At 37.2% G+C, this 12,404-nt stretch overlaps 1 protein-coding gene across 3 annotated transcripts in view; it reads left to right on the top strand.

The window, feature by feature from the left end:
- Positions 1–12,404, top strand: part of USO1 (USO1 vesicle transport factor) — a 185,650-nt gene that overhangs the window by 55,576 nt on the left and 117,670 nt on the right. For all 3 annotated transcript variants that reach the window (XM_077143146.1, XM_077143147.1, XM_077143149.1), the window contains one exon: positions 11,479–11,555. In XM_077143146.1, the coding sequence (XP_076999261.1) occupies positions 11,479–11,555 (77 nt within the window). The remainder of the gene's footprint in view (positions 1–11,478; positions 11,556–12,404) is intronic.

Below are 12,404 nucleotides of genomic sequence, written 5' to 3'. Positions count from 1 at the left end.
GCCTGCTGAGCCACCGTGGCCTGCCCTATAGTGTACTCTTTAAGGGCAGGGGAATAGGTTCTACTTTTTGAATGGAGCCTTATCAAAGAATTTTGGGACAGTTTAAAAATCACTGCCTCCAGAACATTTTCATTGTCTCTGATCTTTTAATATTTTTATTGATAAACACAATACAAACACAAGCATTCTTAACATGCAAGCATTCCATACATGGTATACAATCAGTGGCTCACAATATCATCACATAGTTGTGTATTTATCTCCATGACCATTTCTTAGAACATTTACGTCACTCCAGAAAAAAGAAATAAAAACAAAAAACATAAAACTCACACATACCATACCTGTTACCCCTCCTTCTCATTGACCACTTGTATTTCCATCTACCCAATATATTTTAACATTTGTTCCCCATATTATTTGTTTATATTTAATCCATATTTTTTACTCATCTGTCCATACTGTAGATAAAAAGAGCATTAGACACAAGGTTTTCACAATCACACAGTCACATTGTGACAGTTATATCGTTATATAATCATCTTCAAGAAACATGGCTGCTGGAACACATCTCTACAGTTTCAGGGACTTCCCTCTAGCCTCTCTAATATACCTTAAACTAAAAAGGGGATATCTATAAAATGCATAAGTATAACCTCCAGGATAACCTCTCGACTCTGTTTGAAATCTCTTGCCATTGACAATTTATTTTGTCAAGTTTCTCTCTTCCCCCTTTTGATAGAGAAGGTTTTCTCAATTCCTTGATACTGAGTCCCAGCTCATTCTAGGATTTCTGTCCCACATTGCCAGGGAGGTTTACATCTCCGGGAGTCATGTTCCACGTAGACAGGAGGAGGGTGGTGAGTTTGCTGGCCATGCTGGCTGAAACAGAGATAGGCCACATCTGAGCAACAAAAGAAGTTCTCTGGGGCTGACTCTTAGGCTTAATTTTAAGGAATTTTAGTCTGTCCTTTGCAGAGATAAGTTTCATATCAACATCCCCAAGACTGAGGGAGGGCTTGGCCTGTTGATTTGGTTGTCCCCACTGCTTGTGAGAATATCAGTAATTCTCCAAATGGGGCAGTTGAATTTTCCCCTTCTCGCTGTTCCCCCAAGGGACTTTGCAAATACTTCTTTATTTTTCAACCATCTATCTTTCCTTCTGGTTTCATTTGTGCTCCCAGCCCTCCTCTCTCTGTCATTCTCACTTTCACCTTCATTCAGTGTACTAACATTATTGTGCTACAATTAGGTACTATTGTGCTATCCATTTCTGAATTTTTACAATCAGTCCTGGTGGACAATCTGTATCCTTTCAGCTCCAATTACCCAATATTTACCATATTTCTAACTCCTGATGGCCTCTATTCTTAGCTGAAATTCTCCAAGTTCATTCACTAATGTTAGTTCATATCAGTGAGACCATACAGTGTTTGTCCTTTTGTTTCTGACTAATCTCACTATGCATAATGTGCTCAAGGTCCATACATGTTGTTACATACTTTATAACTTTATTCTGTCTTACTGCTGCGTAATATTCCATCGTATGTATATACCACAGTCTGTTTAGCCGCTCTTCTGTTGATGAACATTTTAGCTGTTTCCATCTCTTGGCGATTGTAAATATTGCTGTTATATAAACATTGGTGTGCAAATGTCTGCTTGTGTCCTTGCCCTCATGTCTGCTGAGTAGATACCTAGCAAGGGTATTGCCGGGTCATATGACAATTCTACATTTAGCTTTTTGAGAAACCACCAAACTGCCTTCCACAGCGATTGTACCATTCGACATTCTCACCAACAGTGAATAAATGTGCCTCTTTCTCCACATGCTCTCCGGCACATGTCATTTTCTGTCTTATTGATAATGGCCATTCTGGTGGGTGTGAGATGATATCTCATTGTGGTTTTGATTTGCAGTTCTCTAATAGCCAGGGACGTTGAGCATCTCTTTCTGTGCCTTTTAGCCATTTGTATTTCCTCTTCTGAGAAGTGTCTGTTCAAGTCTTTTGCCCATTATGTAATTAGGTTGGCTGTCTTTTTGTTGTTGAGTTGAACAATCTCTTTATAAACACTGGACACTAGACGTTTATCTGATATATCATTTCCACGTATTGTTTCCCATTGTGTAATCTGTCTTTTTACTTTATTTTTTTTTAAACTTTTTTCCTTTGATTTAACCTTCTAAGGTTCAATTCATTTTTTTTAACTTTTTTTTATTAATTAAAAAAAATTAACAAACAAAACATTAAGATATTCCATTCTACATATACAATCAGTAATTCTTTTTTTATTAATTAAAAAAATTAACTAACACAGCATTTAGAAATCATTCCATTCTACATATGCAATCAGTAATTCTTAATATCATCACATAGGTGCATATTCATCATTTCTTAGAACATTTGCATCAATTTAGAAAAAAAATAAAAAGACAACAGAAAAAAGAAATAAAATGATAATAGAGAAAAAAAAGATGATACATACCATACCCCTTACCCCTCGCTTTCATTTACCACTAGCATTTCAAACTAAATGTATTTTAACATTTGTTCCCCCCTATTATTTATTTTTATTCCATATGTTCTACTCTTCTGTTGATATAGTAGCTAAAAGGAGCATCAGACACAAGGTTTTCACATTCACAGAGTCTCATTGTGTGAAAGCTATATCATTCAATCATCATCAAGAAACATGGCTACTGGAACACAGCACTACATTTTCAGGCAGTTCCCTCCAGCCTCTCCACTACATCTTGAACAACAAGGTGATATATACTTAATGCGTAAGAATAACCTACAGGATAACCTCTCAACTCTGTTTGGAATCTCTCAGCCATTGACACTTAGTCTCATTTCACTCTTCCCCCTTTGGTCGAGAAGGTTCTCTCAATCCCTTGATGCTAAGTCTCAGCTCATTCTAGGGTTTTTCTCAGTCCCTTGATGCTGAGTCTCAGCTCATTCCAGTATTTCTGTCCCACGTTGCCAGGAAGGTCCACACCCCTGGGAGTCATGTCCCACGCACAGAGGGGTAGGTAGTGAGACTGCTCATCACGTTGGCTGGAGAGAGACGCCACATCTGAGCAACAGAAGAGGCTCCCTTGGGGGTGACTCTTAGGCCTAAATTTTAAGTAGACTTGACCTATCCTTTGTGGGGTTAAGTTTCATATGAACAAACCCCAAGACTGAGGGCTCAGCCTATAGCTTTGGTTGTCCACACTGCTTGTGAGAATATCAAGAATTCAACTTGGGGAAGTTGAATTTCTCCCCGCTCTCACCATTCCCCGAAGGGGGCTTGCAAATACTTTTCCACTCACTGATCAAATCACTCTGGGATTCATCGGGGCATCACTCTGGACAAACCAACAAAATCTCATGTCCTACCTGAGATTCCAAGTACTTATGACACTCAATCAAACCATCTACATGAGTTATATTAGAAAATGCTCTAGTCGAAATATAAATTTTGTAACAAATAAACATTTTTTGCTTTAGTCTCACACCTAAGGTGACATTTTAAAGTATTAATTATAATCTATTTTCAGCACCCTGCAATAATGACATTCCTTTGTTCTTCCTCATGCAAAAACATTTTAAAAATTTGTACATTTCACTATTATTATACACTCTAGGCATTCCTAGATTATACCGTCTCAATCTTTAACATCTATCTTTTTTCTGATTTCATTTATGTCCCCAGCCCTCCTCCCTCTATCATTCTCACATGCAGCTTCATTCAGTGTTTTAACATAATTACATTACAATTAGGTAGTATTGTGCTGTCCATTTCTGAGTTTTTGTATCCAGTCCTGTTGCATAGTCTGTATCTCTTCAGCTCCAATTACCCAATATCTTACCCTATTGCTATCTCCTGATGATCTCTGTTACCAACGACATATTCCAAGTTTATTCACTAATGTCAGTTCATATCAGTGAGACCATACAGTATTTGTCCTTTAGTTTTTGGCTAGTCTCACTCAGCATAATGTTCTCTAGGTCCATCCATGTTGTTACATACTTCAAAAGTTTGTTCTGTCTTAAAGCTACATAATATTCCATCGCATGTAGTTTGTTTAGCCACTCGTCTGTTGATGGACATTTTGGCTGTTTCCCTCTCTTTGCAATTGTAAATAATGCTGCTATAAACATTGGTGTGCAAATGTCTGTTTGTGTCTTTGCCCTTAAGTTCCTCTGAGTAGATACCTAGCAATGGTATTCCTGGGTCATACGGCAATTCTATATTCAGCTTTTTGAGGAACCACCAAACTGCCTTCCACAGTGGTTGCACCATTTGACTTTCCCACCAACAGTGGATAAGTGTGCCTCTTTCTCCACATCCTCTCCAGCACTTGTCATTTTCTGTTTTGTTGATGATGGCCATTCTGGTGGGTGTGAGATGATATCTCATTGTGGTTTTGATTTGCATTTCTCTAATGGCCAGGGACGTTGAGCATCTCTTCATGTGTCTTTTGGCCATTTGTATTTCCTCTTCTGAGAAGTGTCTGTTCAAGTCTTTTTCCCATTTTGTAATTGGATTGGCTGTCTTTTTGTTGTTGAGTTGAACAATCTCTTTATAAATTCTGGATACTAGACCTTTATCTGATATGTCGTTTCCAAATATTGTCTCCCATTGTGTAGGCTGTCTTTTTACTTTCTTGATGAAGTTCTTTGATGCACGAAAGTGTTTAATTTTGAGGAGCTGCCATTTATTTATTTATTTCTTCAGTGCTCTTGCTTTAGGTGTAAGGTCTATAAAACCGTCTCCAGTGATAAGATTTATAAGATATCTCCCTACATTTTCCTCTAACTGTTTTATGGTCTTAGACCTAATGTTCAGATCTTTGATTCGAGTTAACTTTTGAATAGGGTGTGAGATATGGGTCTTCTTTCATTCTTTTGCATATGGATATCCAGTTCTCTAGGCACCATTTATTGAAGAGACTGTTCTGTCCCAGGTGAGTTGGCTTGACTGCCTTATCAAAGATCAAATGTCCGTAGATGAGAGGGTCTATATCTGAGCACTCTATTCAATTCCATTGGTCAATATATCTATCTTTATGTCAGTACCATGCTGTTTTGACCACTGTGGCTTCATATTATGCCTTTAAGTCAGGCAGCGTGAGAACTCCAGCTTCGTTTTTTTTCCTCAAGATACTTCTAGCAATTAGGGCACCCTGCCCTTCCAGATAAATTTCCTTATTGGTTTTTCTATTTCTGAAAAGTAAGTTCTTGGGATTTTGATTGGTATTGTGTTGAATCTGTAAATTAATTTAGGTAGAATTGACATCTTAACTATATTTAGTCTTCCAATCCATGAACACGGTATGCCCTTCCATCTTCCATCTGTTTAGGTTTTCTGTGATTTCTTTTAACAGTTTCGTGTAGTTTTCTTTGTATAGGTCTTTTGTCTCTTTAGTTAAATTTATTCCTAAGTATTTTATTCTTTAGTTGCAATTGTAAATGGAATTTATTTCTTGATTTCCCCTTCAGATTGTTCATTACTAGTGTATAGAAACACTACAGATTTTTGAATGTTGATCTTTTAACCTACCACTTTGCTGTACTCGTTTATTAGCTCTAGTAGTTTTGCTGTGGATTTTTCAGGGTTTTCGATGTATAGTATCATATCATCTGCGAACAGTGATAGTTTTACTTCTTCCTTTCCAATTTTGATGCCTTGTATTTCTTTCTCTTGTCTAATTGCTCTGGCTAGAACTTCCATCAAAATGTTGAATAACAGTGATGATAGTTGACATCCTTGTCTTGTTCCTGATCATTCAAGGAGGATGATATTAGCTTTGGGTTTTTCATATATTCCCTTTATCATTTTAAGGAAGTTCCCTTGTATTCCTATCGTTTGAAGTGTTTTCAACAGGAAAAGATGTTGAATCTTGTCAAATGCCTTCTCTGCATCAATTGAGATGATCATGTGGTTTTTCTGCTTTGATTTGTTGATATGGTGTATTACCTTAATTGATTTTCTTATGTTGAACCATCCTTGCATACCTGGGATGAATCCTACTTGGTCATGATGTATAATTCTTTTAATGTGTTGCTGGATTTGATTTGCTAGAATTTTGTTGAGGATTTTTGCATCTATATTCATTAGAGAGATTGGTCTGTAGTTTTCTTTTTTTGTAATATCTTTGCCTGGTTTTTGTATGACGGTGATGTTGGCTTCATAGAATGAATTAGGTAGCTTTCCCTCCACTTCAGTTGTTTTGAAGAGTTTGAGCAGGGTTGGTACTAATTCTTTCTGGAATGTTTGGTAGAATTCACATGTGAAGCCATCTGGTCCTGGACTTTTCTTTTTGAGAAGCTTTTGAATGACTGATTCAATTTCTTCGCTTGTGATTGGTTTGTTGAGGTCATCTATTTCTTCTTGAGTCAAAGTTGGTTGTTCATGCCTTTCTAGGAACTTGTCCATTTCATCTACATTGTTGTATTTATTAGCATAAAGTTGTTCATAGTATCCTGTTATTACCTCCTTTGTTTCTGTGAGGTCAGTGGTTATGTCTCCTCTTCCATTTCTGATCTTATTTATTTGCGTCCTCTCTCTTCTTCTTTTTGTCAGTCTTGCTAAGGGCCCATCTATCTTATTCTTTTTGTCAGTCTTGCTAAGGGCCCATCTATCTTATTGATTTTCTCATAGAACCAACTTCTGGTTTTACTGATTTTCTCAATTGTTTTCATGTTCTCAATTTCATTTATTTCTGCTTTAATCTTTGTTATTTCTTTCCTTTTACTTGCTTTGGGGTTAGTTTGCTGTTCTTTCTCCAGTTCTTCCAAATAGACAGTTAATTCCCTAATTTTTGCCCTTTCTTCTTTTTTGATATAGGCATTTAGGGGAATAAATTTCCCTCTTAGCACTGCCTTTGCTGTGTCCCATATGTTTTGATATGTTGTGTTTTCATTTTCATTCGCCTCGAGATATTTACTGATTTCTCTTGTAATTTCTTCCTTGACCCACTGCTTGTTTAAGAGTGTGTTGTTGAGCTTCCACGTATTTGTGAATTTTCTGGCACTCTGCCTATTATTGATTTCCAACTTCATTCCTTTATGATCTGAGAAAGTGTTGTGTATGATTTCAATCTTTTTAAATTTGTTGAGACTTGCTTTGTGACCCAGCATATGGTCTATCTTTGAGAATGTTCCATGAGCACTTGAGAAAAAGGTGTATCCTGTTGTTGTGGGGTGTAATGTTCTATAAATGTCGGTCAAGTCTACCTTATTTATTGTATTATTCAAATTCACTGTTTCTCTATTGATTCTCTGTCTGGATGTTTTGTCCATTGATGAGAGTGTGGACTTGAAGTGTCCAGCTGTTATGATAGATGTGTCTATTTCTCTGTTCAGTGTTTCAGTGTTTACCTCATGTATTTTGGAGCATTCTGGCTCGGTGCATGAATATTTATGATTGTTATGTCTTCTTGTTGAATTTTTCCTTTTATCAATACATAGTGTCCTTCTTTGTCTCTTTTAACTGTTTTAAATTTGAAGTCTAATTTGTTGGATATTAGTATAACTACTCCTGCTCTTTTCTGATTGTTATTTGCATGAAATATCTTTTCCCAACCTTTCTCTTTCAACCTGTGTTTATCCTTGGGTCTAAGATGTGTTTCCTGTAGACAGCATATAGATGGGTCCTGTTTTTTAATCCATTCTGCCAGTTTGTGTCTTTTGATTGGGGAGTTTAATCCATTAGCATTTAGTGTTATTACTGTATGGGCAGTACTTTCTTCTATCATTTTGCCTTTTGGATTTTAATGTCACATCTCATTTTCCTTCTTTTTACCTTTACTGAAAATCTCCATTTCTACATTCTTCTCCACACCTGTCTCTCCTATCTTTTCCTATCTGTCTCTAGTGCTCCCTTTAGTATTTCTTGCAGAGCCAGTCTCTTGGTCACAGATTCTGTCAGTGAATTTTTGTCTGCAAATGTAATTTCCCCTTCATTTTTGAAGGATAGTTTTGCTGGATATAGAATTCTTGATTGACAGTTTTTCTCTTTTAGTATCTTAAATAAATCATCCCACTGTCTTCTTGCCTCCATGGTTTCTGCAGAGAAATCTACACATAGTTTCATTGGATTTCCCTTGTATGTGATGGATTGTTTTTCTCTTGCTGCATTCAAGATTCTCTCTTCCTCTTTGACCTCTGACATTCTGATTAGTAAGTGTCTTAGAGTACGTCTGTTTGGATCTATTCTCTTTGGGGTACACTGCAGTTCTTGGGTCTGTAATTTTAAGTCTTTCGTAAGAGTTGGCAAATTTTCAGTGATAATTTCCTCTGTTAGTTTTTCTCCTCCTGTTCTAGTTTGCTAGCTTCTGGAATGCAGTATACCAGAAATGGAATGGCTTTTAAAAGGGGTAATTTAATAAATTGTAGTTTACAGTTCTAAGGACAAGAACACATCTCAGTTAAAACAGATCTATAGAAATGTTTAATCAAAGGTATCCACGGAAAGATACCTTGGTTCAAGAAGGCTGATGAAGTACATGTTTTTTTTCTCAAGTGGAAGGGCACATGGCAAACATAGAGTTTCTCTCAGGTGTAAGGCCACATGGCGAACATGGCATCATCTGCTAGCTTCTCCTGGCTTCCTGTTTCATGAAGCTCCCCAGGAGGCATTTTCCTTCTTCATCTCCAAAGGGACTCGGCTTCTCGCGGCTATGTTGTTGTGCAGTGTTCTCTGTGAATCTCCCACTCTCCAAAATGTTTCCTGTTTTATAGTACTTCAGAAACGAATCAAGACCCAAATGGGTGGAGACATGTCATCACTTAATCCAGTTTAACAACCACTCTTGATTAAATCACCTTTCCAGGGGATGATCTGATTACAATTGCAAACATACAATACTGAATAGGGATTAGAAGAAGTGGCTATCTTTACAAAATGGGATTAGGATTAAAACATTGCTTTTCTAGGGTTCATACATATTTCAAACCAGCACACCTCCTTTTCCCTTCTCTTCTCCTTCTGGGACACCCACAACACGTATATTTTTGTGCTTTCTGTTGTCATTCAGTTCCCTGAGTCCCTGCTCATATTTTTCCATTCTTTTCCCTATATTTTCTTTTGCTTGTCAGATTTCAGATGTCCCATTTCCAGTTCACTAATCCTGTCTTCTGCCTCTTGAAATCTGACATTGTAGGTTTCCATTGTTTTTTTCATCCCTCTACTGTGCCTTTCATTCCCATAAGTTCCGTGATTTGTTTTTTCAGACTTTCGATTTCTTCTTTTTGTTCATTCCTTTCCTCCTTTATATCCTTCCTCAATTCATTGATTTGATTTTTGATGAGGTTTTCCATGTCTGTTTGACCATTCTGAATTAGTTGTTTCAACTCCTGTATCTCATTTGAATTGTTTTTTTCCTTTGACTGGGCCATTTCTTCAATTTTCCTAGTATGATTTGTTAGTTTTTGCTGGCGTTTAGGCATTTAATTACCTTAATTAGTTTATTCTGAAGATTGTTTTCACTTTTTTTTCCCTAGGATTTTCTTGCTGGATAATTTGTTGTCTCTCTGTTCTTTGACATTCAGTTCAGTTTATTCTATTCCTCTAGCTTAGGTTTTGTTTAATAGGTCAGAATTTTTCAGTTCTTGTTTTTTTGTTTCTTGCCCTGCCTGTATGGTGCCTTTCCCTCACCCCTTAGGAGGGTCTATTTAGGTATTATAGACCCCAGTCAGATTTTCCCAGACCGAACTGGTTACGTCTCAGGAGGAAAGTGTCATCTGCATCAGTTTTCCCCGGGGGTGTGACCCAGTAGATTAAAAGGTTTTCCCATGAAGTCTTTGGACGCTGCATTTTTCCTACCCTGCCCAGTATGTGGCGCTTTTCTGCCTGCGGGTCCCACCAGCATAAGGTGATGTGGTACCTTTAACTTCAGCAGAGTCTCCCTGCTGGGGACGTGGAGATAGAGGAGAGGTTGTAGGCTGGCTTTAATCGCTTCCCTTTTCCAGACCCTGGTGTCTGAATTCCTTGGGGAAGGGATTCCACCTGAGCTGGGCCCCACCCCTCTCCTGGGGAAGGCACAGGCTCCAGAGAAGCTCTCAGACAAGCCTGTTTCTCCCTGTGCCTGGGGCAGTGGAGCCAGAGAAATCTTGGAGCTGTATCCAAAGAGTAATCAATCCGTAGAAACACAGGCACAAAAGAGAAAAAGAAAAATCCTTTTCAGAGCAGGACCTGTTCCTCGGGTTTGCCAATCAAGAGCTTAAGTTGGTACGTTGCTTTGTGTATCTCCAGGTCCCATGTGCTCCCTTTTTTCTTGCAAGGCCCAGACCTCTTAAGATAAAAAAAAAGCTGTTTTTTTTTTCTTTTTTCTTTTTCTGTCAGGCCTGTCCCCTCTGTGCTGAGGTGAAAACCAGCAACCTCCGCTTTTACTTGAGGTTCAGCAGCCTATTTTTAGTAGTCAGAATTTGTTAATTAATTCCACAGTTGGTGTTTGGTTGTGCTCAGCCCCTGCTGCTAGTAAAGTCTCTTTCTTTTCCGCTCTGGGAAGCAGCCTGTTACCCAATTTATTTTACCCTTTATACACCCTTACTTATTTATTCTTTATCCATATTTTTTTACTTACATGTCCATACCCTGTATAAAAAGAGCATCACACATAAGGTTTTCACAATCACATAGTCATATTGTAAAAGCTATGTCATAATACAGTCTTTTTAAGAATCAGGGCTGCTGGAATACAGTTCAGTAATTTCAGGTATTTCCTTCCCTCTAGCCGTTCCAGTACACCATAAACTAAAAAGGGATATCTGTATAATGTGTAAGAATAGCCACCAGGATAACCTCTTGATTCTGTTTGAAATCTCTCAGTCACTGAGGCTTTATTTTGTCTAATTTCTGTCTTCCTCATTTTGGTCAAGAGAGCTTTCTCAGTTCCTTGATGATGCTAGGTCTTGGCTTATCCCAGGAGTTTTGTTCACGTTGCCAGGGAGATTTACACCCCTGGGAGTCAGGTCCCATGTAGTGGGGGGTGGGGGGGGGCGGCAGTTAATTCACCTGCTGAGTTGGCTTAAAGAGAGAGAGAAAAGTTAGGTTTATTTTACAAATTATTTTTAAGGGATTTTTTCATGTGTATATGAATACATACACACTTATATATTCATGTATTTTGCTGTTGGGGTCATTCTGTACATCAAATTTTGTATTCAGTTTTTTCCCACTTAGCGTTTTTATCATGAGTCTTTATCTTAAAATTACCATGTCATTAAACATTCTTGTAAATAAATGTTTTTCATGGCTGCCTTATATATATGGTTTATGATAATTGAACTGTTTTATTGGATATTTGGCTTGCTTCTAATTTTTCGCAATTATAATTACTCACTTTGAACTCGGATGTTTCCTTGGAGTAGGTTTTTAGATGGAATTAATATTTCTTACAGTGTTGGTAAATAACTGTGTAAAAATGGTTATAACAGTTTATACTCCAACCATCAGTGTTTAAGTCTAATAATTTCTTTTTTGCAGTTCGGATTCTGAAATTATAGGTTATGCTTTGGACACACTATATAATATAATATCTAATGATGAAGAAGAAGAAGTAGGTAAGTTTCCAGTTATTTTTAATGTGTTAACTTTTCTGTACATAAAATTAACTATTGCGGTAATTTTGCCAATTGTAAACTTGGATTTATTTTACAAATTTATTTTAAAGATTTTTTTTTTGGTTTTTAATCAGTAAAGACATAGGTTTTACCTAGAAAATTATTTTTGGGATGTTTGCTTTGCCTATGATTTTGGAACATTGTAATGAGATAGAATAGATTCTTTCCTAAGGAAATATTTTTTCCCCTCTTTGATTTTGGGTTTAATTATACCATGTGAATATGAGAAATTTCTGGATTAAATGTCATTTTTTGCTATACATTGAAAATCATATTATTTTATGTTGCTTCCTATGAAATGGAGCTCGAAGGATATTAAGGAATGATGAGAATGAAAGAAAGAATAAAAGACAAACAAAGATGGGTTCAGGGGGTCTGAAGCTCAGTGATAACAGACCAGAGCCAGCAGACAACTTGATTCTTAACTGGTTCCTGCTTATATGCTGCAGGATTCACATGACAAAGAGTATGCATGCACCTGGTGAGAATACAGAGTGCTTACTTAAGAAGACCACAAAGAACCTGGGGCTAAGACAAAACAAACATTCTCTCTCTCCCAGACTGTTCTTCATTAAGCAAATAACTGTTTCCTCAATTTCTTGCCGCCACTTTGACGCCAGCTGCTCCCAACAAATTCTGCAGGTCTTGTTTAAACCCTTGGCTCCTACAATTTTATGTATATGTCATCTGGTGAGCGGAATGGAGTTGGAGGGTTTTGTTCTAATTCTTAAGCTCTTTACATAGGCCTTGATAATTTATAGAGAGCAACAGCTTATTATACTTAGAAAA

The sequence above is a fragment of the Tamandua tetradactyla genome, chromosome 24, assembly GCF_023851605.1.
Source record: "Tamandua tetradactyla isolate mTamTet1 chromosome 24, mTamTet1.pri, whole genome shotgun sequence".
Taxonomy (NCBI): domain Eukaryota; kingdom Metazoa; phylum Chordata; class Mammalia; order Pilosa; family Myrmecophagidae; genus Tamandua; species Tamandua tetradactyla.
The sequence above is the reverse complement of the archived record's forward strand: the minus strand, read 5'-3'. Positions and strand labels throughout refer to the sequence as shown.